The 27,767-nt window shown below is 44.5% G+C and overlaps 1 protein-coding gene across 1 annotated transcript in view; it reads left to right on the top strand.

Moving 5' to 3' along the window:
- Positions 1-27,305, top strand: part of ETF1 (eukaryotic translation termination factor 1) — a 38,522-nt gene extending 11,217 nt beyond the window's left edge. Inside the window, exons 3-11 of the mRNA XM_054036979.1 lie at positions 11,551-11,726; positions 12,862-13,001; positions 17,605-17,743; positions 18,785-18,975; positions 19,549-19,678; positions 20,954-21,109; positions 21,742-21,806; positions 23,204-23,351; positions 25,157-27,305. Of these exons, the coding sequence (XP_053892954.1) occupies positions 11,551-11,726; positions 12,862-13,001; positions 17,605-17,743; positions 18,785-18,975; positions 19,549-19,678; positions 20,954-21,109; positions 21,742-21,806; positions 23,204-23,351; positions 25,157-25,239 (1,228 nt within the window). The 3' untranslated portion in view covers positions 25,240-27,305. The remainder of the gene's footprint in view (positions 1-11,550; positions 11,727-12,861; positions 13,002-17,604; positions 17,744-18,784; positions 18,976-19,548; positions 19,679-20,953; positions 21,110-21,741; positions 21,807-23,203; positions 23,352-25,156) is intronic.
- The last annotated feature ends 462 nt before the right edge of the window (positions 27,306-27,767 follow it).

Raw genomic sequence — 27,767 nt, 5'->3', positions numbered from 1 at the left:
TCTTGATAAGAGGGAGTGTTTGCAGAAAGGGTATGGCCCTTTTGTGGTAGCCAGACTTCAGATTAGAGGAGTTCTCAAACTTCATTGTGCTGCGACTCTCTTCTGACAACAAAAATTACTACAAGGCCCCAAGAGGGGGGACCGAAGCCTGAGCTTGCCTGAGCCCTGCTGCCCTGGTTGGGCGGTCCAAAGCTGAAGCCCAAGGGCTTCAGTGCTGGGGAGGGAGAGCTATAACCTGAGGCCCGCCGCCCTGGGCTGAAGCCAAAGCCTGAGCCCCGCTGCCCCAGGCTGAAGCCCTTAGGCTTCGGCCCCAGGCAGTGGGGCTCAGTCTTTGGCCCCAGTCCCCAGCAAGTCTAACACCAGCCCAGGCGACCCTGTTAAAATGGGGTCCCGACTCAGTTTGAGAACCGCTGGGTTAGAGCAAGGTTTTGCATCCCTGCCCCTCCTGATTAATAGGCATTGATGGACCTATCCTTCATGAATTTATCTAGTTCTTTTTTGAACCCTGTTATAGTCTTGGCCTTCACAACATCCTCTGGCAAGGAGTTCCACAGGTTGACACTGCGTTGTGTGAAGAAATACTTCTTTTTGTTTGTTTTAAACCTGCTACCAATTTATTTCATTTGGCAACCCCTAGTTCTTGTGTTATGAGGAGGAGTAAATAACACTTCCTTATTTACTTTCTCCACACCAGTCATGATTTTATAGACATCTCGTATCCCCCCTTAATCATCTCTTTTCCCAGCTGAAAAGTCCCAATCTTATTAATCTCTCCTCATATGACATTCATTCTGTACCCCTAATCATTTTTATTGCCCTTTTCTGAACCTTTTCCAATTCCAATATATCTTTTTAGAGATGGGGTGACTACATCTGCACACAGTATTCAAGATGTGGGCATACCGTGGATTTATAGAGGCAATATATTTTCTGTCTTATCTTTCCTAATGGTTCCCAACATTCTGGTCACTTTTTTGACTGCTGCTGCACAGTGAGTGGATGTTTTCAGAGAACTATCCACAATGACTCCAATTACTCAGGAGGAGTGACACACATTGAGTACTACGCTTGCTCTTAGCTTATTTGGTCATGTGTATTGTTACCTAGCTGTGCACCTAGGTTACTTGGATGCTGGCCCTTGTGTTGTCCTTAGGCTTAGGAGTTAAATATGCAAATGGCTGAGTGTCCGCCATTCACCCCTGGGAGCTGATTCTATCTAAGGCAGCATTACACTCTTTTATAAATGAGAGCTTGCCTTCTGTAGTCTGTCATGAAGCTGGATAAATATAAATCTATGGGGTGAGTGTCTGACACCCCTGTTCTAACTAGTCTTCCAGGACAGCAGTTTTCCTTGTGCCATGTGCTATCCAGAAGGAACTTGTAACTGTAAAGGGGAGCTGGCCATTTGCCTATTGCCTTTCTTGCCTGTCAATTTCAGAAGTGTTTTCTTTAGGCTTTTTCCTTCCCCTGCTCTTAACTTTTCTATTGAGCTATGCTAACAGTGCAGATGTGCTCCAGGACACCTTGTTGCATGTCTTTCATAGCTGATGCATTGGCAGTCAGTGTAAAGAACTCTCTGGGTGCATCTGATTGCTAAGCGCTCATGCCTCTGGGTTTGGGAAAACTACACCACATGATGTCAAGGAAAGGACTTTAAGACAAGCATTTGGAGTGACCTGTGTGCCCTGTAATCTTCCTTCACAATGCTGCCTGAATCACTACCAAACAGCATGGTTCTTGCACAGAGCATTATTCACGAACAGATCATCACTGAAACTGACTTTTATCTGAAAGATAGACACAGCGAGAGGTGGGAGTGGGAAACTGAGAAGGGGACAACTTTCTGTGCTTACTGGTGAGTGCTTTGCAATCAGTTCGCTATTCCCCGTGTACCCCTGAGGCCTAAACATCTGAATATGCAAATCTGGCCGCCTTGCTTCAGTCATTCAGGGTACATCTTGCACCAGACTGACTGGCCTAATAGTGTAGTGCAGCTAAAATCTTCTGAAGTTGGAAAGTACAGTAATTGGTGACAGAGTATGGTGGCAGAACTAAGTCTGCTAGTGAGTCATCTGTGTCTGAAGTATAAAAGTGTTCACATGGGTTACCAATATCTGCCTCACTGCCCCAGGAGAACCCTGGTGCTTCAGGCCTGCAAGCTTCCTCTGAGAACATGCCCATACCGTGATGCTTTGAAATCCTTGGCTGAAAAGTGAATACAGCAAAGTGGCAGTAACTAATTCAGCTTCTGCTCCCCTGTATGGGAGCTATGGGATATAGAGAGAGCACTTTACCCACCACTGAAGCGCAGTGACCACGGGCAGATCAGTGGTTCCTTACCATCATACGTCAGTGCTCTGCAGCAGTACATGGGCAGCCAAAAATGACATAGCCCGCTGGAACGGCAGGGTATTCAGGGCAGCAAAATGGAATTACCTGAGTTGGGATCTAGTGAGGAGACAAACTGTGGCAGAAGTTGTCAGAGCAACAGTTGCAGCTTAGGGACCTCCACAGGGGTGGGCGAAGGGAAGAGGCCAACCTAGAGGCTGCAGAGGGGAGTTGGTGGGTCTGACATGTCACAAGAACCCAGCAGTGGCACCTGGCATAGTTCCTACCAGATGGAAGTATGAGGAGGTATATGATCTGGTTCTTCTGTCATCTCTTCCACTCCACTCCCACCCTCCCCAGAGATGAGCTATGCATGCTGAGTGCAGGAGTCAATGCTGGCAGCAGGCCAGATGCTGCTCAGGGGAAGCATTGCCTCTGGGTAGCATCTCACTGAGTGTAAGCAGTCTCGCCTCTGCTCCTTCACTCAACACCCACCTGTCACATCCTTGTGGGGCTCTCTCCCACTGGCCGGAATGAGGTCCCTGCCTAGACAAGGCGTTGGGGGAGAAGAGCCTTGCCACTTAGTGTCTCTTGCGTGTTGGTCTCAGTGCTTGGCTCCCCAGCTTGCATCCAAGGGTTGTACAGCAGCTGGTGACTGTTCCCCCTGCTACCATACAGAACTCCCCTCCATAAGGGGAGCATCTCTTCCCTAAGGCAGTCCTTGGTGGGACAGAGGAAGCTGGGGAGCTTGGACAATCCAAATGATCCACTGTGTGGCATCTGTTTAGTGCTGCCTAATCTGGCACATGAGGTTGAGCAAGAGCAGGGATCGAGTTTACAGGGCTGGGGATGAGAACTATGTTGTGAGAGACTGGGCCCAAGCTGTCACTTCAGTCCACAGTGCTGTTAAGCATTGCATCTCCCTTCAGTGCTGCTAAGCTGCTCTAGTTTGCCACAGGGTGGAGTGGGGCACTACAGGGCAGCTGGGGTACTAGCTTTGCACAGAGCAGAAGTGCCTTTCAGGGCAAGGAATTCCATTTCCTTCAAGTTCCCGTTCTCCCTCATTATACCCAGAGCTACAGTTAGAGAAGGAATGTATCCGATTCCTGCCACCACAATCCCAAGCAGATGGTCCTTCTCTTTCCCAACTGCTATCGGATACTTGATCCCAACTTCCTTCCACCTAGCAACTGGCCCTTTTCTCGGTAGTTGAGCATAGCATTCCACGTGGTCCAACAAAGATGCTGCACAGAACGCTAGCAGCTTCCACAACCTTCCTTTGGAAGGACGCTGTGCAGAACATGGGGTGGTGCTCTGGTGGTGCTCTGCATCTTGGTGCACTTGAGAAACCCACACAAACGGCAGTATATTGATGCAAGAGAACATGGGGCTTTTACTGAGTCTATATTGAGAGTTGCAAAACATTTGCCACTTAGTGAATAAATGCTCCGGATGACCTGGGTTTGAGCTCAGCCTGCATTTGGGGCCCATCAGTTGTTGCTTGAAACTTGCACTGTCCAAACTGTTAGCTAATTTCTTGGCTCTTTTTAGATATCTGTGAATTGTTTGTCTACTGCTCAAGGGACATTTCAAGATTCTGATTACTTGGAATGGATCACATGGCATTTTGCCTGTTCCTGATTGGCTGAGACCATCTCAAGAAGGGCCAGTTCTGTAGAAAGCATTTTCACTTCCCTTCTTGGAGGTTGTGTTAGTTCCTCTCTGGCAGCAGATTATACCAGTTATTTGAAGACTGAGCCAGGGCTTTCTATTATTGGGTGCGTTTCAAAGTGATGTTGGTCTATCAAGCCCTGAATGGGTTTGGGCAGTGGCTACTTGAGACTGCTTCTCCTTGTTTCTGTGGCGGTGCTGGCGCCTATCTGGGAAATGCTTGCCCTATCTGCATGCATCCCAAAGCATGACATTCAGGGTACCATGTAAGTAGGATAGTATTGTCAGGTACTCATCCTATAATGCTAGGTGCAGAAAACAGACTGAATACCATTGGGGTATTGCCTAGTTGAGGGTGTGACTATAGGTATTCAGTAAAATGGCGTATGTGTATAAGACAGATTTAACAAGAAAACCAAGACTAGCAATGATTTTATTGAGATTTGTTTTTGCAAAATCCACGTTGAAGAACACCCATCCAGTAAAACTCCGCCAGAGCGGCAGCAGCACCTCTTCCTCCCACCCAACCATAAATCCTTTGATTCTGAGCCACGTGGCCAGCATGCGTTGTACTTTCCCACTAAACACCAGTCCAGCCCTCAACCCTTGCTCACGCAGTCTCTGCTTTGTGCCAGGAAGGTCAGCAAATTCAGGCTATTTCAGACCTTCGGGGGGCCAGAACATTCCAAAGGAAAGGAGGAGGCCTTACAGGACTACCAGCAGCTCCTGAGCAAGGGGATCAGGCTCAGGGGCCTCATTGTGGCTGTTGCAGTATGGCATGGGGGGAGGCAAGGCAGTATCAAGTCAGTGAGTTTCCAGATATTGTATACACCTCTACCCCGATATAATGCGACCCAGTATAACATGAATTCGGATATAACGCGGTAAAGCAGCGCTCCTTGGGGCGGGGCTGCGTGCTCCAGCAGATTGAAGCAAGTTCGATATAATGCGGTTTCACCTATAACGTGGTAAGTTTTTTTTTGTTTGTTTTGGTTTTTTTTGCTCTCGAGGACAGCGTTCTATCTGGGTAGAGGTGTATGAGCCTTCCTCCCCCACTAATGTAGCATTCCTTGTTTTTGCCATATTGGATTCTTGAATTTCATGGACACTTGTTGAGCCTCAAACACCTGGAGGCCAGTTGTGCCTATTGATCATTCAGAAATGTGGACATCTGGATGAATGTGCAGTACTGACTGATGGAAGCCGTGCACTAAAAGTTTCAATCTCCCATTTGGCTATGGGACATGTGCCTCAGTGAGGCATAACCTGCAAGTCAATTATGTATGGCAGTGGGGAGTTCTTCTGCCCAGCCTGTTGCCACCACATTAAACATGGAGGGACTTTGCTTGTATTCTCTAGTCCTTTTTTGGGGGAGAAAACACAGAAGTACATCCAGGAAGGTGACTCTTCTGATAGCAGTATCTGGGCTCGATGGTTCCATAGAAAGTCTTCCAGCTACAGTATGTAGCTAGGATCACTTATCTGCATATCTTGTTTGTGGTAGGCTCTCTGCAGGCTCTTACAGTTAAAGAAATAAGGGCTTAGAGTAGCCCTTTGAGAACATTGCTCCCAGCTTTTACTACCTTCAACTAAAGCAAGCCATCTCTGCACTTGACTGACAGCATTTAGTTATTGGAGAGACATGGTGGGTGAAGGTAATATCTTCTATTGGACCAACTTCTGTTGGTGAAAAGGGCAAGCTTTAGAGCTCCCCACTGCTCTTCGCCGGCTCTGACTACTGACATTCCTTACATTTGCTGATATCTGCTCATTCCACCTTGTGATATTAGAGTAAAATCATCTATTGTGGAACAGCTACTGTTGAATTGCTTTTTCTGTGTATCTAACAAAGGTTCCTCTGATATTTCAGTGTAGGCCACTAACTCCTATTTATTTAGCAAGGTTGGTTATAAACAGCTATAATCCTCCCTTGCCAGCATCAGGTCAGTAAGGCAGTCTAGAGTGAGCCTAGCTCCTCAGATTTCCACCTGTGATTGCTACTTGCTCTCCTAGCACTCTGAAAGATCCTGAGGTGAGAATCGTTGTCACTACGAATGATCTGTGTGGTACCAAACCACATTGGAGTCTAGGGCAAGAGGCAGCCAGTTTGCTGAGGGGAAGCTGTGTGCCCCTTCTGGAAGAGACTAAACTGATTGCCAGCTTGGCTTATCCGTTGAAACTTGAAAATGTGAAAACCTGTTCAGCTCTGTCTAGAAACCAAATCCCTTCTCAGCAAGATGGCCGCCTCTGGTAGGAAGCTCAAATGCCGATCGTAATGAAAATAACCGTCTGCAAGTACAGAAGGCAGTTTGCTCCAATGAAATATGCCACTTGTCTTGTGAACATTCATATGCTGGCTGTGCTCTTCCTTCAGACTGACTGGAAAAGACACAGAAACAAGTACATCTTGGAGTTGCAGCTCCCCGGGCTGGACCAATTCAGCACAGCCATGCCAAACTAGTTGTCTAAAATGTCTGCTCTGGAAGTTTGGAAGTTCCATTGTTGCTTCACAAAAGAGCCCAGAAGACATTTTTTCTGGCCCTGCAGATTCCCCAACAGCCCCCAGAGGTTGCAGTGAGACGGATGAGGCACTGGGGGATACTCCGACTGGGAGGTGCAAGAGGATTTTATGGGGAGCAGGAATATCTTTAAGTGCAAGCTGTTGCTGAATGCCTCTATGCCTGATCAGTGGGATGCAAATCTGTGCTGCTCACTTTTTTCACTTTTTTTTTTCTTTGCAGAACTTGGCTAATGACCAAATAGAGCACATCCATTACTGGGAGTGGCAAGTGTTAACACTAACCCTGATGTCTTCCTACAGTTATTAGACTCTTGTGTAGCACCATGTGGCCATATAGAAATTCCATGATTGTAATAAGACTCCAGGATTAGTTACTCTCTGGTCCCTTGGAGCTTACCATTTAAAACCTTAAAATAATTTGCTGTGTATAGGGAGAATAGAAGACATGTTACTGTCCTAGTGACTGAATTCCTGACAGTTGTGTCATAGGGTCACGTTGGATCCTCAAACCTGTAGTGATTGGGGAAGGGTTTCAAACTCTGGCCCTTCTCCGGATTCTGCTCTGGAACTCCTTATGCTGACATCCACTTAAGCCCTGGCCACTCTTAAGTATGAGTTAATTGCTGATTGCTGACACGGTTGGCACACCAGGTGATACCATTCTGTGGTAACTAATCAAGTCTTAAGTGTTTCCTCCTTGTCAGAGGCTGGCACATGGCGGCTTTCCTGCCATGTGGACAGGAGCCCCCTAGTATGTCTGTTTGGCTGGTCCTCACCCTGCTGCCCAGAGCTGGAGGAATCCTGAGTTCATTGCCTCATCTGTTGCTTCTCTACATGCATGCTCCAGAGAGCGCCCACCTCCTTGCTGAGCAAATGTCCCAAATACTTCAGACTGAGTGCAGTGATATCACTGCTGAACTGTGACTACAGATGAACAGATGCCATTAAGAGGATGACAGGAAAGCTGCTGTGCAGGCAAGCTGACCTGCCCGTTAACAGGAGATACTGTGCCTCTAACAGCTTACAAATGCCTGGTACAAAGGACCTTAGTACCATCCTTCTAGCAGATCTAGTATAACTTTTGTTGTGGCTCACTAAAATCAGAGGGGAATTCTTAAAATCACTGTCTTCACTTAAATGAAAAGTCCCATGTGTAGCTAAGTAGGAGGGAATCTCTCTCTTTGGTCTTGGCCTTTCATGGGCGGCTATGAGGGGAAGGGAACAGGGAGAGTCAGCCGGAGTTTTAACACCATGGTGCATGCTTAGCAACCAGTCTGAACACTCCATTAATTCAGACAACTTTCATGTCTCATGCCATGGCGTTGATACTTAAATTTCACTGTATTGAAAACTTTATTGTGGCAAACACTTGGTGGAACACAGCTATTCCCAGCTATGGTAGGGGGTTCATGCCTTGCCGCATGCCATCTAGGTAGGAAATACAGTTGCATAGTCATGTAAGTAGTTGGTGGACTTTGTGCCCCTGTTTAGATTAGACCGCGTTCCTACCTGGATTCGCAATTGGCACCTTTCCTGTAGATAATTTCCACAATAATTCTGTCCAGAATACACAATTGGTATAGCAGTCAGAAGCCCAGTAAGATATGGGGTATGCAGAAATATTTGTCTTCTGGTGCCGAGGCAGTCTCGCTGTGACAGTATAGGGGTTGCTAGCAAATGTGATTTTTCTGAGCCCAGATACAGTGCATATCACTGTAGAAAGAAACACTGTCTTCAGTGCATCTCAGACTCTGGGCTCAGTGTGTTAAACTGTAGAAAGAACAGTGCTTATCTGAAGATGACTTATCTCACAGATATGATTTCAGATTTACAGGAATAGCTTGGCCATGACGCGTTACAGATATGTAATCGCTCTGAGACAGGAAAGCTGCTTTCCTGTGGTAAGCTATTGCTGATGCAGGTGAGAGTTCTGAGAACTTTTGTCATCAGGGTCTTATTACCACTGTAACAGCCACAGCTCTCCAGCCACCATCGGATGACTCTTAATACACGTTCCTTTGAGCTGGTGTCTTACTGGATTTCTAGTTTCCTAGGTCCACTTAGTATTAAGTTACAGAAGCTGATGGTCCTGTCTCTCAAAAGCATTCATGGATCCCAGTTTGAGTAAGTGAAACTACTTCAGAGCAAAGAAAATCCTTCTGAACCCAGAATGTTAAAACTTAGTGCATTTGGGTTGGCTGTTGATCTTCCATGCCTTCCTTTTTAATGAAAAATAATTTGGCTGCTTTTACTCACTTACCCAGCAGATGGCAGCAGAATGCTCGGCATAAACTACTGAGTGGACCTGAATAGACATGATAGTGTTGAAAAGAGATGGCTCAGTAAACTGGAAAATGGCAATTGAATAACTGAGCTGTCTGTCTTTCCGTGCCAGCTTCAAGCTCAGATTGTGCCATGCCTTTCTAATAGCAAATCGTGAGCCTGCTATCTTACATGATTCTGCAGGAACGGCTTAACAGTGAAATGGCCTTCACTATGTGAATGGTAGTGAAGCATGTCAAATCAGAGGAAAGCACTTAGCATGCTTTCACATGAACAGGGAAGGCAGAATTCATTAAAGTGCTCGGTATAAAGCAGAGTATTATTGCTAATCAAACTCTGGCTTGAGCAGAGCAATTCAATGTGCCTTCTTCCTCCTCTTCGGATGCCTTTGCTCTTGTATTGCTAACTGCAGTAGCAGACTACAAGGATCTCTGAAGCCGGCTGTGCCATTATGGCCAAAGATGGTGGGAAGATACCTACTGTCTCATGTTCTAGTCTATTTTGAATGTGGCCACGAGTGGCTCATTGCAACAGGATTCCTTGCTGCAATGTTGAGCTAGGATTTACAGGTGGCACGGTAGTTTGGCACTGTACTGTAGTTTCCCTTATGTCCAAACAATCTGTCACGCTAGCGTGAACTTGGACGGGCGATCCAGCACGCAGCAATGGCTCCTGTCTCAGGGAAGCCTGCAAGATGTGGGATTGCCTGATCTGCTTGCTGCCCTAGCTTATGTGAGGGAATGGTAGTAGGCAGTGGGCAAGCTGTGCCAGTATGTATGTATGTATAACAGATCTTTGTCTAAAGCTAGAATAGGAACAATGGCATGCTTTAAGATAGTGTGTGAAATTCTAGGCAAGGGGGGGCTTGAGGAACAATGGGTTGATGGGGAAAGAACAATGAAGTTACAATGTGAAGGCAGATCTCCGCCATACGCTCAAGAAGATCCATCAGTGATGGATGATCTCGTACCGGGCCAGGAGCACACTTATGGAACCTAAGTGCTCTCTCCATATTTTGTTCTACACCAGGGCACTTTTCTGCATCAGCCTACTATCTCTTCCCATCGCTGTTCAGTGGAGGAGAGGGAGAGAGACTTGTGTGAAATCTCCAGGACTCTGCTGTTAGAAAGGAGTGCACAAAGTGTATGGACCTGCACATGGCAAAAAACCTTTCCCCCTGTTGGAGCAGGACTATTCTTTTCATGCCACAAATAAATTGTCTTCAACTAATAGTGTGAACTAGGGAGATTAACAGTCTCCAGGTGTCTCAGGGTGCTTTCAGAGGAGATATCTATACCTTTTCTAAAGGTAGCATTCACTAGAGTGAGCTCCTACCCAAGACTGGAAGAGTGGGTTTTCATTCTCATCAGCCTTTCTCTTAAAGAACCAGCTGGGAATTTTAGACCATTGTGTCTCCTGCAAGGTTCATGCCATTCAGTGAGGTAGCTAATTGCTTGAAAGAGTGGTATGAAGTACTCTGTGGCTGCAGTGACCTGGAAGTCAAAGCTGCACTTGAAGATCTGTCGCTCACGTTCCCTTCGGGGAATAACTTGTATGCAAGTGACTCTTCACAGCTGTTTGAAGAAGCTGTGTGGGGCGGTTATGGATATTTAAAACCAATTAGTCCTCTAAGTTTGGGGACTTGCTTAAACTTATGCTGTTGGGTCAAACTTGGCCCAAAATGTAGGTCTTGGAAAACACCAAGGACACTTGTACATTCAAAGGCTAATGGAAAGTATGCTTTTTTTAAAACCTTCTCCTGTTTGTTTGTAGCTCAGCACTTTGGAGGACTATGCTAGTGCTTGAGACACTGAAGAGAAAGCTGATGGGAAAATGACATGCCTACTTTCCCTCCCAAACTGAATTGCAAAAACCAGTCTGGCTCTTAAACTGTTCTTGCTTGGCAAAGTCAGTAGTAACACTAATTATAGTTAAAATAAAGGGATGTTCAGATTTTCTGGTAGTCCACTTGTTTAGTTGCTGCATGCATCTCCTGTTTGTCCCAGGCAATTACTAATGGGTCAGTTTAAAAAAGAACAGGGGGATGGGGGTTACAGAAAAGAGGAGCCCCTTGTACTTAGCACTAACCCTCAGGAGTTTGAATCTCACGATACTTGGTATCTGTCTTCAAGCCCCAGCTCCTGGATTCCTGTGATTACATGAGAATCTCATTTTCATTTAAAAGTAAATGTTCAGCCCTTGTGGCTAGAGAAGTTCAAAGTAAACCCCAGAGAGCTCAACCCAGAAGACCAAATAAAAAGGAATCCCAACCCCATTTAAAGCCAATCTGTGATTCTTTCTGTTTCATGATTTTTTTTTTTTTTTTAATGCTTGGAGTTAGCAATGCTGAACTAGCAGACATGCTCGCACAGTCTAGTAGCTGCTTCGCAATCTCATACCTATTTGTTTAAAACTAGTTATCTTAAAATGGCTTCTATGATTGTGTGCAATGTGAGGGGGCTTGTAGTTACTCTGCAAACTGTTCTTTCCTGAGTCACTTTCACTTCAGACTTTTGTATAAAAACTGAAATGGAAAGAGTCCCTCCCACACCCCAAACCCCTCATCCCTAGCTCCGTTGGATCGTGGGCAGCAACAATTTTCTTCAACTTGGTTGCTAGGAAAAAAGTTTGAAAACCACAGTCCTAGGGTATTGTTCATACCAAAGACATTCTTGTATTCTCCCCACCCTAAGCAATATGTGCTGTCTTAATTTCTGTGATTAACCCCATTTTTTTTCCTTCCTCAGCAATGGCACCAGCATGATTTCGTTGATCATTCCCCCCAAAGACCAGATTTCACGAGTGGCAAAAATGTTAGCGGATGAGTTTGGTACCGCGTCAAACATAAAGTCTCGAGTGAATCGCCTTTCAGTACTGGGAGCCATTACATCTGTACAGCAAAGACTCAAACTCTATAACAAAGGTAACACATGGCCTGTATGGGACTCCTGCTTGCTAAACATTTTCCCAAGGCAAACTGTCCTTACTACGATATTTGCTTGGGCTGTTGCAGCAGGCTGGCCAAGGCAGACCGTAAGTTGCTGTTAAAGCATGTTGTCTATTGCTGCCTCTCACCATCCTTCTGCTGCTTTGCACTAGTAAATTTCCCCTCTGCTATCAAGATGTTTAAAGCAAGTCACCCTTTTGGTGGGGAGGGGGGGGGAAGGGGTGTGGCTCCTCCAATCACTGCTTTGAAACCCTAGCCCCTTTTGTAAACCTATGCAATCTCCAGTGTGTTGGTACAATGGCCAGCACAGTAGAGCCCAGTCCTCATGCGAGGACCTCTGAGCACTGTCATGAGTGGGCTCCTGGTTGCCTTTCTTTGGCTGTCTTTGTGGGCTCAGTTCTGAAACTTGAACAGTTTAAAAGGGTGTGGATTCTTCAATGTTAAATCCATACTTCCCTGCTTAACTTGGCCTTGGTTTATCTTTTAGCCCCTCTGTGTATGCAATGTGACACAGATGTGCAAATCTGGGGAGGAAATAAAGCCTGCCATCAAGGTGTACCCTCGAAGGGTCTAATTGTGCAGCTCTTATTCAAGCAAGTAGTCTGACTCCAATAGGACTGTGCACACAAATAAGAGCTGCAGGATCAGGCCAGCTGTAGGAGAGCTGCCATGTAGGAATTGATAGTCTTTATGGAGTGATGCTTCCACACCGTAAATATTTGCCTTCTAGCTGGTTTAAGAGCTAGGTACGTGTTCTTAACTTAGTCCCAGGGAAGTCTTTGTCATCATAATGCATTGAGTTGCCAATAAATAACTCTCCTGTTGGCAAGCTTACTCCTTTTAGCTAGCTTTTAGAAATGCATTTGTGCATTGCTCCCCGTGTAGCTATGATGAGAACACACAAATTAGTCCTTTGGGTTTCTTGAAGGAACAAGTGAGGTGGGGGGTGGGTAGTGGGCTGGCGGGGAGGGGAACTCCTGTAGTAGTGTGGGGAAATTTGAAATTAAATCCTTATGTCCTCAGATCTTGGAAATCCTGGTGTTCTTAGTAAGCAATACTGAATGTAATATTTGGTGATCTAAAACTATGATACTTCATGTGTCCTTTACAGTACCTCCAAATGGTCTGGTTGTTTACTGTGGAACAATTGTGACAGAAGAAGGAAAAGAAAAGAAAGTGAACATTGACTTTGAGCCTTTCAAACCAATCAATACATCGTTGTATTTATGCGACAACAAATTCCATACGGAGGTAGGAGAGATCCTGTACTGCTCACAGGTCTTGCTGTAGCCAAAGCATGGTGATGCATTTCAAACAGCTGTGCTAGACTTACTAAATAATTCATATCGTACTTGTATCCAGACTCCCTAGAGCAGTAGATCTTAACAGAGGAAACCAGCCTCTTTGTGTAAATGCTGTGGGGTGACTTATAACTGGATTGTGTTCAGAAATGCATGATATTTGCCGATTGGGGTTTTGTCTTGGACAGATTCAGAGTTCTCGTGTCCTCACACTCTGCTGCAGCTAAACTTAATAACCGAAGTGGATAACTTGGCTGAGCTTGTATAACCCACAGGCTTTTCTTTGGAGTTGGTGGCAGGCCTTATCTAGCATCAGAGTGCTGTGACCTCAGAGTATTGGTTGATCACAGGATGACTGAGCTGCCAATGTGATCTGGCTGTTAAAAAAGCTAATGCGGTCTTGGGATGCATCAGGCGAGGTATTTCCAGTAGAGATAAGGAGGTGTTAGTGCGTTATACAAGGCACTGGTGAGACCTCATCTGGAATACTGTGTTCAGTTCTGGTCTCCCATGTTTAAGAAGGATGAATTCAAACTGGAACAGGTTCAGAGAAGGGCAACTAGGATGATCCAAGGAATGAAAAACCTGTCTTATGAAAGGAGACTCAAAGAGCTTGGCTTGTTTAGCCTAACCAAAATAAGGCTATGGGGAGATATGATTGCCCTCTATAAATATATCAGAGGAATAAATGCCAGGGAGGGAGAGGAATTATTTAAGCTCAGTTCCAATGTGGACACAAGAACAAATGATATAAACTGGCTATCAGGAAATTTAGACTTGAAATTAGACAAAGGTTTCTAACTATCAGAGGAGTGAAGTTCTGGAACAGCCTTCCAAGGGGAGTAGTGGGGGTAAAAGACATATCTGGCTTCAAGACTAAGCTTGATAAGTTTTATGGAGGGGACGGTATAATGGGATAGCCTAATTTTAGCAATTAATTGGTCTTTGACTACTAGTGGTAAATATGCCCAATGGCTTGTGATAGGATGTTAGATGGGGTGGGATCTGAGTTACGACAGAGAATTCCTTCTTGGGTGTCTGGCTGGTGAGTCTGGCCCATATACTCAGGGTTTAGCTGATCGCCATATTTGGGGTCGGAAAGGAATTTTCCTCCAAGGCAGATTGGCAGAAGCCCCGGGGGGTTTCGCCTTCCTCTGCAGCGTGGGGCACGGGTCACTTGCTGGAAGATTCTCTGCACCTTGAAGTCTTTAAACCATGATTTGAGGACTTCAATGGCTCAGACACAGGTTTGATATAGGAGTGGGTCGGTGAGATTCTGTGGCCTGCGTTGTGCAGAAGGTCAGACTAGATGATCATAATGGTCCTTTCTGACCTTAAAGTCTATAAAGTCATTCTGAGCCATGCTTGAAGTGAGGTTTAGTAAAGAGTCAAGATACATCTGTGCTAATGTCACTAGTTCTCATACATGTCTTGCTGGAGGAAATGGAGCAGCATGTTGGGTGAGGATTACCACGCACTCGGGGCCGAGCCATTCAGGTTTATTAATTCAAACCTTTGTTTGAACCGAAAGCATGGCTTTGTATTTACAGTTACTATAAAAGCAGTGAATGACAGATATCTAGAAAAAGGTATCAATCAGTTACCTTCTCCTGAGGAATAGGCAAGTCACAATGGATTATTCTTCAAGGGTCCCTCTATCCCCTAACGGTTCAGCATATTTATACTTTTCCACATTATCTGACCATCCAATCAACATTAAACATTCTTACATAACCCATACGGTATGCATGAGCAGGCTTCGGTTTACATCACTCTTGCTGTCCATGCAATTTTCATGTCTCTCTCCCAATCGTTTACTTACTCGCATCATACCATTCAGTGCAGGGACTTTCCTGTTTTTTCCCAATACAGGGACTTTTTGTCTGTAACTTTTGTGTTTCGTTGTACTGATTAACTTCCTCTTATCTATGGCTTTCAAGACACTACAAAGCATCACCTTTATCCTACATAGCAGCTGTAATCATGACTTAAACAGCTTCATAAGGATGAATTTAGCAAGCAACACTCAAGTCAAGCAAAGACCAGGCTGAAGCCAGTTAGCTTAGCATAAGTATTACCCTGGCCTGTCTAAACTCATTACACTTCTAGCAAGCACCACTCTATCCTCTGACAGCAGAGGGTTAATTACTACTCAGGCAACTGCCCTAATGAGTTGCATCAGTGACTTAGGAGGCAGATTGCAGTCACCCTTCTGAAAACAGTGCTGGGGTCCCTTCTACCTGGACTAGGAGGGAGCATGGCATGCTGGAACTTATAGTCCTTCCTGGCTGTTTTCACTTTGCACAGGCCTTAAAGCTCATGGTACAGTTCTGGCTGCACTTTGCACTTGTGAATTGCAGTCTGCAATCTGTCTCAGACATCGGGGGCTCCAGCAAAGTTAGAACGTTTGGCTTCAAGTGGGCTAAACCCCTTCTGAAAAATATAGCTGCAGCCCAGCAAATAACTTCCTAGCTGGCGTTGCATTGGTCAGCAAGAGAATGTCATTTACTTTGGAAAATTGTAATAGATAGACAGTGACATGATAATAGCACCTTGTTCCTTGGCCTGTCTGCTTCGCCTGTCTCCACTGAGTAGTGCTTAGTTCCAGTTTTCCTAGCTCTGCTTGTGGTGCAGAATCCGTATATCTATGAAAGAGCATGTTGTATTCTATTCTGTAATGCCAATTTCCACTGACGTCTGGATGCCACAATTGCTATCCATTTTGATGGGTAAAATGGAAGATGCAACACTTGACTCCTGTGATCCAAGGTGGCACCTTTGTTTTGGCAAACAGAAGTGGATGGAGTTCATGGAGTAGCAAGAGAGACCCAGGCTGAAGGAATAGCCTGAACAAAAGCTGTGGGGCTTTTGTTCAGGAACAATAGAATCCATGGTTGAGCAGTGATGAAGGGGAAGTCACTGGTGACCATTTAATACTTATATTAAAATAAGAATGAATCAAGAACACACAGATTTTAGTCACTTACCTCTTGGCAATCGTGAGATCTGATAAGATTTCCTCAAGCTATTTTATTGCATGTGTGAAATTGAAGTAACTTCCCAAGGGGGGTGTGAACTCTGAAATCTATGTCTAAGTAGTGGATTTATGAAGACTTTTTGATACCTTGGCTGGAATGCTCTTCCTGGTCACACAATTTGCTTGGCTCTGTCCCAGTTAAATAGGTTACATTGTAATAGGCCACTATTCCTCCTCATAAATTAATTTAAAAAATGCTTAGTTTGGCATCAGTATTTCCCTGATATTTAGCTCAAAAGCCACAGGCTTGATTGTGTGGATTTTGAATAAAGGTGGCTGATGCTTTTTTGTTCCATCCATTCAGTCTGTCTACTCTGAGACACATGCAAACAGCTTAAGCCCTGTGAAAGCAAGTTAACAGCATCACTTCTCCAGCATTCAACAAGCTGCTGAGAACTTGTCAACTTAAAATTTAATTTCAGGTACCAGTTACAGATTCTGAAACTCCTGAATTAGGATTGGGCAAGAAACAGTCTAACTTCAAATGCTAATCTTTGCTCACTGTCTACTTGAAATATTCCTCCCTGCTTTCCAGAAACTGGAAATGGAAGCAGCTTTTGGAAGGAAGCAACTGATAAGGTCTAGTCAGTGAGCAACCATTATAAGGCTTGCTGGCTCAGAAGGGAACAGTCAACTCAGAACATGCTGGAGACTCAAACCCTGCTTAACCTTCAACACTGCAGTAGGAAGGAGGCTTGAGATACCTGATCTTCCAGATGATGTCTGTCCCTCTTCCACCCATAGCTAATAAATCAATAGAATCATTACGAATCCCCCTTAAATCTGTAAGGCTGAGTTTTTGTCACAGTTGTCATGGATTTCATAACTATCAACACTGTGATTCTCTTGCTGGTAGACATGCGATTAAAGTTGAAATTCCTTGATAGCGGCCGAGCTAAAGTTTGGGTTGGGTTGCATTGGTGACTAATACAGTAAACCTAACGGCACTGCACGGATAGAGCCAGATCAGAGGACTACATGAGACATAGTCCCCCAGACAGGACTATTAGGAAAACTAGCTCACCTTCCTCTCCACGCATCCAAGCAGAATAGGATTTTAACTCGGAGAGCTAATTTGGATACACAGAGGTAATCGCAAAAAGAACAGGAGTACTTGTAGCACCTTAGAGACTAACAAATTTATTAGAGCATAAGCTTTCGTGGACTACAGAGGTAATCCTCCTGCTAAACCTGTCCCTTTAAGCAATGAACAGTTGATCAATGGCACCGCAAATGGTGGGGACAACTTGTGTCTGACTCAAAGCACTGGCATCTTGCTCTAGCACTCAGTGGTACCGGGTACAAGATAGTAATCAAGAATTTTCTCGGGTATTTTTGTCAATTTTATCTTGACTGCTTCATAAAAATATCCATGATTACCAAACCATTGTTTCAGTGATCTGTATTGTGCCTGCTGTTCTCACTTAATGAACTGCTGCTCTGCTCAGTAGTCAGACCAAAGTGCTGATGATGGCTGATAGTGGTTATTGCTAACCATGTTGTGTTCACATTTCAGGCTCTGACAGCACTACTGTCTGATGACAGCAAGTTTGGTTTTATTGTAATAGATGGTAGTGGCGCACTCTTCGGAACTCTTCAAGGAAACACAAGAGAAGTCCTGCACAAATTCACTGTGGATCTCCCAAAGAAGCATGGTAATGCAGTAACAAAGATCTTAACTGCCTCCAGCAGAAAGGGAATGTGGAGGCAGGGAGAGGAGTGTAAAGTACAGTTAGTGATGCCGAGACAGTGTGTAATTCCATACTCAGGAAACTAACTTAGACAATGGAAATATTAAGACACAGGTACATTTGAAAGAATGAAACCGGTAACGTCCAAATCCTGCAGTCCACTTCCCTGCCATCTTATGTTAGTCTCATAAACTGTTAGCAAATCAACATGACCCATATAAAGGGACACTTTCTGGCCAAATTTGACCCTAAACTTGGGTGTTCACAAATGAATTATCCAAAACAAAGACCAGCAGCTCTTAAATTGCAGTGGAAAGTGCCTTTGAATCTTGCCCTGAAAGTGTGTGCATTTCAGACACTGACCTATTGCATGAGAACCACAATGGAACTGACTTGGCCCCTTGCACTGTCAAAGCAACAAGAAATGCCAAAAGGTTTAGTGGTACCGAGTTCAGTAAACCAGACTTCTAAGTGTTCAGTCTGGTGTCTGATGTAAGCAAGGATATTTAACTTAAATATCTTCCTTTTGTCTCTAAATATTTGTGAATTAAGTACTTAACCAGCAGTTGCCTAGTCTTAGTTAACTATCTTTCTGTTTCATCTAATTTTGCCCCAATCATATCCACATTAAGGAAGTTTGCCCCGATGTAGCCAAACCTTTATAGACCTCTACTGCAGAGGCGCACCGTGCTAGTATGTAGCAAGGCTTAAATTAGTACAGCATAGCCTGGTGACAAACTGCATTGGTGTAAGCCTCACATCTCCAGATCTTTAGTCATTCTTCAATGATTCCTTGTGACATGCTTTCATGTGGAAGACATGTAGAAAATCACCTGATGGGTGGGTCCTGCCTGTTCACTCTTCGCTGTTTTAATTGAATGCCCTTATCCCTACTTGTGGTACACTAATTTGCATCATATCTTGGGTTCTGTTGGGGCCACATGCCAACAGTTTCTGTGGTAGTAGACCTCAAAATGGCTACATCCCATCTGTTCTCTCTTAAAGGTAGAGGAGGTCAATCTGCCTTGCGTTTTGCTCGTTTAAGGATGGAAAAGCGACACAACTATGTGAGGAAGGTAGCGGAGACAGCTGTGCAGCTGTTCATTTCCGGTGATAAGGTGAATGTGGCTGGTCTCGTTTTAGCTGGATCAGCTGACTTCAAAACTGAACTAAGTCAATCTGACATGTTTGATCAGGTAAGCGAAAGTGGACTTCCTGTGCTAAATGAAACCCACAGCCTGCCTGCTTAAGGACTGTGACTAATGTCCTCATGGTGCTAGTGGTGGCAGGTGGTTCATGGCTGATCCATGCTCTTCAGGAGAAACCCAACTAAAGTATCTTAAATTAAGAATACAATGAAAATGTAAAATTGTTGTATTCTAAAGGGGGGGCCCCTTTCTAGAAAGGGAGCTATATCCCAGTGACCTGTAAGGAGCTAGGATTTCACTTAGTAATGGAGCGTACCTGATGGGTTGCTTGTCTCTTCTGGCTAAAAGTAGAATTAATGTTCTTTGGTTATATTCCAAAGCGAAAAGCAGAGGCTTTAGTAGAATTCAACTCCTCTAAACTTGATCTGTGTGGCCCTGCACTCTGAAAGTTGTATTTACACACTGAATGTTCAGAACTGTTTTGTTTCACTTGCCTGCAGAGGTTCTGAAGTCAGATTACCAGTGTAGCTTGTCAGGCATTTTCATTCTGATGGGTTTCTGAAGTAGTTTATGGCAGTGCTGCTCAATAGGTTGGCTAACACTGACTTTCTTTGTATGTAGCGGTTGCAGTCCAAAGTCTTGAAACTAGTTGATATCTCATATGGTGGAGAAAATGGATTCAATCAAGCAATTGAGTTGTCCACCGAGGTCCTCTCCAATGTGAAATTCATTCAAGAGAAGAAACTAATAGGTATGAATAGACCTACATAGCTAGCCTCTCATGAGTTGGATACCCATCCTGCTTTACTACTCACCCCTAGCTAAGTCCTCATGTGAAAGTTGGGCAAAAGGGGATGTCACTGATGACCTCCATTCTCCAAGCACCACCTCAAACACTGCTTTCTGCTTAGAATAAATCCTCCACTCTTCTTTCTGCCTTGCCACAAAAGTGCCCTCTGAATGCACGTGGTGTGAAGTGAGACATCGCAGCAGCTGGCCTGGTATCTGTTACATACGCATCTGGTTGGGTCCACTGTGACACACTGAAGAGCTATCAGTTGTTGCTTTAGTCAAGGACCCCCAAGTTTGTCAACATATGGAGGACTGTGAGAGTTGGGGTTAGGGCACTGGGCTTCAACTCTAGTGACCTGGGTTCAATTCCTGGACCTGCTACTGACTTGCTGCGTGACTTTGGGAAAGTTGCATCAACTCTGCCTCAGCTCCTCATCTGTAAAACAGTCCCTTCTGGCTGTAACATTGTTCATAGCGTCCGAAAACGAGTCCCGGCCTGTACAGACTAAACGGCTCGTTGGGTGTTACCTGCCTCAATAACAATATTACAGACTGATGTGATATTGTGAATAGAGTGCTAGGGAAGACTGGATCCTTAAATACCCTTGGAAATACAGCTGGAGCTGATAATGGAGATTGCTCTCCCTTTCTTACAAGTTTGCCTCCCTTGCAATCTTTCCATCCATTCCACCCTATTCTTTATCCTTTCATCAGGGCCAGGTTTAGTTTCTCAGACCTCCCATGCAGTCAGGGAAAACAACTCCTCTGCTCTGATCTCTCCCATCTCCAAGAAAATGAGGATTAGACTCTTGCTTTTCTTTGAAATTGCAGCAGAAATGATCCTCTCATCACACACCAGTAGGAAAGCTTAGTAAGACCCACTCTGGGGGACGATAACAGTAGCTGCCTTACACTGAAGGGGAATAAAGTTTAGTGCCTGCTTGTGGTTGGTGGCTGGGTGTCAGAGGTTAACCTCTCTGTCTCACTTCACAGTGCTCCTGAGAGAGCTGCCTAGCTGGCACTGAGACTTCCTAGCTAAGAGCTCTGAGTGACATGTTGCCAGCTCCCTAGCAGGTGATGGATAGTTAATTCTGCCTGGCATACTAGTGTGTGGCCTGTATAGCCAGGCACAAAACAGTCTCACTTTACTGTAGCTTTTCTTCAAACGAGGCTTAGTAAAATTTCATGTGACATGATCTGTGTTCACAAGTGTTTCTCTGTCTCCTGAATGCAGGCCGATACTTTGATGAAATCAGTCAGGACACGGGGAAGTACTGCTTTGGTGTTGAAGATACACTGAAAGCTTTGGAAATGGGAGCAGTAGAGATACTGATAGTTTATGAAAATCTGGATATAATGAGATACGTTCTCCATTGCCAAGGCACGGAAGGTATGTCCTAATTCAGAGCTGGACTAGGAGCCTGGAGGGGATTAGCTGTTCAGTGTTCCTTGGGAGAACTCTCTGCTGTTCGGCAGGAGCTGTGCTTTAAAACCTCCCTTTTAGGAGTTTTTCATAGAAATCCAAGTCACTAGCTTGTCACTTCCCACTTGCATGATGATGTGGGAGGAGAAGCTGAAAACAAGCAGAGACTGGGTGGGGTGGCATAGCAGTGCTGGGAGGGGGCTTGGCTAAGTAGGCCTTGAAGATATAGTTTTTTGAAAGTGTTAATCCCTGTGTTGTGATTGTATTTACACTTCCATAATACAGTGGGAGATTGACTTGACCCTGCGGCATCTAGCCACCCACCCATTTCCCACCACTAGCACCCACATTCCTCCATCCTCCTTTTAGCCAGATGCAAAATTCTCTTCCTGCCCCAGCAAGGGCATTACATGCCCAAAGACCTTTTCTGACTTTGCACCTCGTGCTCAGTGCCTCCATGTGCAGCCTTGACTGTGCGACCCCAAACAGAAAGGAAGGGATTCAGAGACCTTGTAGACCCCTGTGTTGCACTGGCTTCTACAGAGTTTCTAGCCTGCTGCTAGTTGCATCAAATCTCTAACACTGTTTTTCTCTCTCAGAGGAGAAGATTCTATATTTGACACCAGAACAAGAGAAAGATAAATCCCACTTCACAGATAAAGAGGTATTTCAACTCCTGGTCTTGTAGTACACTCAGAAAGGATGATTATGCTGTACTGGTGCAGGGCTTTGATTGACTCTAACTATGCTTAATGCTCCACACTTAGCTAATGCTTGATAGTTTTGCACCAAATTATGCTCTGGCTCCTTTACAAAGTCTCGATTTGATGGGCTGTGCTGCAGTCTTTCCTATTGGCTTTGAATGTTACTCCAGAGTCTCACCTTGTTGTTTTTTTCCTAATTGATTTCCTTGCTGCTCTGTCTTCGTTCTCAGGTCAAATGAGCTTGAAAGATGAAGTAAAAGGGACTAGTTGAACACAACTGAGCCTAGCTCTTCTCCTTGAGCACATGCTCCGCACCTGGTGCAGCAGTCTACACCAGTGTGAAACATCACCATTCTGATTGGGTGGCATTTGTACTGGTCTAAATGACTGCACAAGGTGCAGGGCAATGGAGAATCTCCCTCTAGATATAGTAGGGTTGATGGACAACTTTGGGGATGCCTCCCCATCCTTAACTAGAGGATGCTAAGTGCTCTTACATATAACTTTCCCCTTTTGTCGTGAGTCAGGCAGGACCCTGTCCCCTTGAAAAAGACAGCACTGAAAAGACACTGAACTGCTGCAGTTTGACCACATGGCTAGCATAGCCACTTCCATCTCGCTTTGTTTTGCTGTTACGGTTGCCGTGTGCATGCTGAGGGCCCTAATGGTAATGGTGGCACAAGGCACTCAGCTGTGGTGAGAGTGGTCAGTGGTGGATAGGCATATTACGCCTTCCCTCCCCCCCCCCCCCCCCCCCCCCCCCCCCCCCCCAACTGCTTTAAACCACTGATCCCTCTGCCTTAGTGCTCATCTAGGACACTCTGTTCTCTGCTCTCACTAGCATGCTCAGCACCAGAGCATCTCTTCAGGCCTGTGCCATGAGCATGCCTGGATGCCCATCAGCTACATGCTTAAACAATGGTGTGCCTATGGAGCCAGGACTCTGACAGCACCACCAGTGCTTGTGTTTGTGAGACCAAAGAGTGCTTCTAAAGTTAATGTGAATTGGGAAGAAAGTGACCCCTCAGTAGATGCTATGAAAATTGAAGTCAAAGAAACATCACTTAAGCTATACCTGCTATCGTGGCACAGCTATGGCGCTGTAGCTATGCTACTGTAATGCAGGCGCTTCCTAGAGCAATGGGATTTTCTGTCGCTGTAGTAGCTCCACCTCCTCGAGTGATGGTAGCTAGGCTGACGGAAGCATTCTTCTGTCAGCGTAGCTGGGTCTGCATCACTGGTTAGATCTGCATAGCTGTGGCACTCGGGTGTGTGGATTTTTCACCCCTGAGTGCCATAGCTGTTAAGCTAACTTTTGAGTGTAGATCAGGCCTTACTTTTTTTTCTTTGTCTGTAGACCGGCCAGGAACACGAACTGATAGAAAGTATGCCCCTTCTGGAATGGTTTGCTAACAACTACAAGAAATTTGGAGCAACGTTGGAAATTGTTACAGACAAGTCACAGGAAGGATCCCAGTTTGTGAAAGGATTTGGAGGAATTGGAGGTAAATTGCAAGAGGAAAAAGTAGGCTAAGCTGAAAACATTGGCCCTATGTAACCTGCTGTTAATCTGGTTCTGAAACCAGAATAGGAGAGGCTACATTCCCATAGTGTCATTTTTCCCTCTGCTCAGTGAGTCAGTGACTGTCTTCAATTATCTATATAGTAAGGACCCCATTCAGTAAAACAACTTTGTGTATGCTACATCATATAGCAGGGATCTCAAACTGCAGCCCAGGAACAACTGGTGGTCCACAAAGCGCATTTCGGTTCTCAGTGGAGAGTTGGCTGGTCACATGATGCTTGCTCCCCTTGTATCCAGCTGCAAAATGTCATTACTGCCCTGTCACTCAAAGAAGCTGCTGTAGTTGCATGGGAATATTATGCCCTCATGAATGGGAAGGAAGGTGTCTGAGACAATGGGGAGAGTTTCAAAGGGACACCTGCATTTTGGGTATCTGCTACTTTTTTCCTTTGAAAATCTGTCCCCATCCATCTTCCCAGTCCTCCAGCTCCTCTGCGAAAGAGGCCGTTTTCTCTCTGGGTAAGTTTGGAGTGCTGTAGAAGTCCAGGAGCTCTTAAAAGCTTGATGGGCCTAAAGACTTAACTCCCTGGTGGGATTTTATTGCCCACTGACTGCTGTGCTCCAGTGCCCATAGTCCTAGAAGGATGGACTTCCTGATTATTGTTCACTTAAGCAAGCATTGATAAGGATCAGGGCCTTCAGAGCACTGTGGGGAGGGAACTACTTTGTGTCAAATAGAACTCTGCTCATGATCCCCAGTGTCAGCCATTTTACCTAGGCCCTTCCTGGGGGGAGATGAATTCAGAGCTGATGGGTGACTCTCAGGTGAAGGTCTAAATCTAAACTATTTCATACTGCAATAACTATCAGGGTGATTTCTTTTATAGGTAGTTACACCTTTGCACCCTTCCTCATGGACCCATTTACGCCAGTACAAAGGTTTCTTACACCCAGTGTAGCTTCTTCCCCTTTCTGTATGGGAGTAAACTATCCCAATATAACGGCATCCATGCCAAGGAGTTGTACTGCTTTAGCTATACTGGTGCAACTTGTCTGCGTGTACCAGCTGCAAAATGTATAGTGGGGGTCACTTCCACACTATGCTCCCTGCCCTTTACAGTCTACCTCAGCCATACTCTGGCGTTGGGTGGGAGAGAAGGTCCGTCTCAGAAACTGCCAGCAATGGTGCTAAGTGGAGTAGGGTTTGACAGTTGTCTGCCCAGCTTGGGACTACCAAGTCACTTCACATTGCCACGAGTACTGCTTAGCCCAATGTTTTTCAGTTAGGGGGTCTCCAGCTATACTGACAATGAAGCTCACTCTGCTCTACTGCTTCTCTGTGCCAAGAGTTCTGTTCCTGGAAGTCTAGTGACTTGGAAGCACATGAAATATTTGGAAAATATATTTATTAGTTTTTGTCAAGGTCAAGATTACTTGGTCAAGGTCCAGACTCCAGAGAAACGTTTTTCACACTGAAATAAGAATCAGTAAATAAAAAGACTTCATGGTCCATTGACAGTCTGGATTTGGCCTGTGGTCCGCCTATTGACTACCCTTGTTCTGTAGCATCTTAATTCCACACAGACCAAACACTAGACTCTGTTGTTAAAAATCATGGTCTCCATCTCCATGGTGCAAGTCAAAGTTTGAGATGACATGATCCAGAAGTTGCTGACTAGCACATATGTTAAATAGGTCCACAGTGTATTGTAAGATATATTTTGTACTAAGCCCTTTCTAGTACACTGAACTAGGAAGAAGCTAAAAGGTGTCTTGTTTTTACAGGTATCTTGCGGTACCGAGTGGATTTCCAGGGAATGGAATACCAAGGAGGAGATGATGAATTTTTTGACCTTGATGACTACTAGGTAGTCGACCTGGGTCCGGCAAAACGTGCCTCACCCCTCCAGCATCCAACCCAAGGAGCAAATGGTGGAAAACACAACAGATCCCTGCCTTAGAATTGGAACATTTCCAGAACTTGATCCATAAGCATTGGATTTAAAAAAACAAAACCCTACACTTCGATTTGTCATAGTGTCAGTACAGCAGCAAACTACTAAGTTCCTATATGCCACTTTGGACTAATTTAAAAGAATCCCAGTTTTTACTCTTACTCAATGGTGAAATTGGTTGCTCTTGTATTTTATGAAAATGATTTTTTTAACCGTCATGATACATTAACTGCTGTAAACCTTCTTCCTTCAAAAATTAATAGAAGTAAGATCATACTGGTTTGTTTCTTTTATTTTGATTGGAGAAAATCAATTGCTGCATTTTGCAGTGACATGACCCATTTACATGGCATTCTCAGCTTAGACTGCAGAAGAAGAAATGTAGTGAGATATTGGAGCCACTGTTTCTCTATTTAGTATTGGAAGAATAAGAGAAAAGGCACTCTGAGTGCCAGCTGACAAGGTGTGGCTGGAAAATTCAGATAGCTTGGGGAGCTGCTTTGACAAGCCAAACTCTTACCTTAATCCATTTTGCAAAAGCACTACTTGTACAAATTAGGAAGCACACTTCCTTGATTGCAATGGAAATGCTGCCAGAGTCTTGGGAGGCTTAATTTGGGAATTGAGTGGTGTGGCCTTCACTCTTTTCAGAAATAAACACATGATGTAAGGGAAGAAAGGTGGAACCCCTTTGGGTCTTTTTTGGTAAGATTTTATTTTGCTTTAGGACTGCATAAAATTTCCTTGATTATGTGAATTTGATTGTTGGTGAACCCATAAATGGAAGCAGGTATTTCACAGGAGCAACTAACAAGATGTGACTGTGATTAAACCCTTGGCACTGGTGGATTTGGAAAACTTGATGCTACTGTTGAACACTTAAGTACCCCATTGGGAAATCCCAGCTCCCCAGCACCAAGGACTTCATAATGGATCAGCAGGTGGTCATGTACATCTGAGACTGAACTCTAGTCTAGCCTTAGAAGTGGGTTCAAACTTCTGATTATACCCAGACCCTCAAGCAATGTCTTTGTAATGCCTGTTAATAGAATGCATTTCGAAACTGTAAAAATGGTTCTGTTTACCTAGAGCCAAAGGTTAAAATCTGCATTGGCACGAGATCTAATGCACAGAGCTGACCTTTCTGTTCTCTTGGGATAGCGGGTTTTCTGATGGGTACTCTGACATTTTAGTGCCTAACTGCTGTCCTTCACTGATTCTTCCTCAGTCACTTTTAGCATGTTGGTTGGAAGCAGCTTTTTGTTCCTAAGTGGCATACTTGCATATCGTTCCAATAATCCTGTTTCACTTGAATGGAGGGGAGTGTTTGTCTTAAAACATAGCTTCTGACACACTGTACTCCTAGAGGTCCAAAATGACTGTCAATGTGAGCAATATAACTTGTACCGCTGTTTTATAACCCAGCAAACAAGGCAGTGTTTGCCATTGTCTACAACAGATGTTCCCATCAAAGCTGGAGTCTCCTATGAAAGTTTTGCAGTTGGGTCTGCTATAGATTTGCACAAAACCCAAGCGCCAGTGAGTTTGCGGTCTTCAAAGCAGTATGTTTGGATTTTGCCATTGTAAATGGGTCTAATGTGACATGACAAGACCAGAAAAATTGGATGTAAATTTACATTTTTGAATATACTGCTTGTTGTTTCACATGATACATTTAGGATATGCAGCTCCTTTTTGTAGTTTTTATTTTTACTATTTAAGTTTGGAAATGATGCCAAATTTTTGTATTTCTTTAATCAATGTGTTCTCTTTGGTGATATATATTGCATTATATATTGATGTGTATATCAATATATACTGATATGTATTACACTTACACATACAAACACATTAAAAGGTGGGTGAGAAATCCTAGCCTTCGCATACTATATAGCCTCTGCAGAGAGATCCCAAGCAGTGATATCTTGGTGTTGTGATGTACAGAAATGGAGAAGAGTATTAAACCATATTTAAGAATATAGCATGGACTCTTGATTTTCTTTTAGTACAGTAATTACTCTTACAGGGGGCGATGTTGCTTTACTGGCCTCATGAACTCTCAGCAGAGGCCACCTAGTCAAACAACCATGCTCAATTCTCAAACCTAGATAGAGAGCATCTTGTTTCCATTTAGCACAAAAGCTTCCCCAACTGGCAGCCCAGAGTGCACAGATCTTTGTTTGGCTTCCCTAATGTTGAGCTGAAATGTAGAATATTAGAAGCATGAGAGGAAAAAACAAGTCAAATTCAAGCACTCTAGAACTCTGAAAAATGCCGTTCTTAAAGGTTAGCTGCTTGTCTGTGAACTGAGCATGGTAAGCGTTGGGCAGTGCCTAGGACAATTGCAGAACAGTTGGTCATCTTGTTGAAAGAGATGCAGAAATCATATTCCTACTAGTCTTGTATCAAAGCAAACTATCAATGCTTTCTGACAGCCTCTT

Source organism: Malaclemys terrapin, chromosome 8 (genome assembly GCF_027887155.1).
Source record: "Malaclemys terrapin pileata isolate rMalTer1 chromosome 8, rMalTer1.hap1, whole genome shotgun sequence".
NCBI lineage: Eukaryota > Metazoa > Chordata > Testudines > Emydidae > Malaclemys > Malaclemys terrapin.
This window is presented reverse-complemented; position numbering and strand designations above follow the sequence as displayed.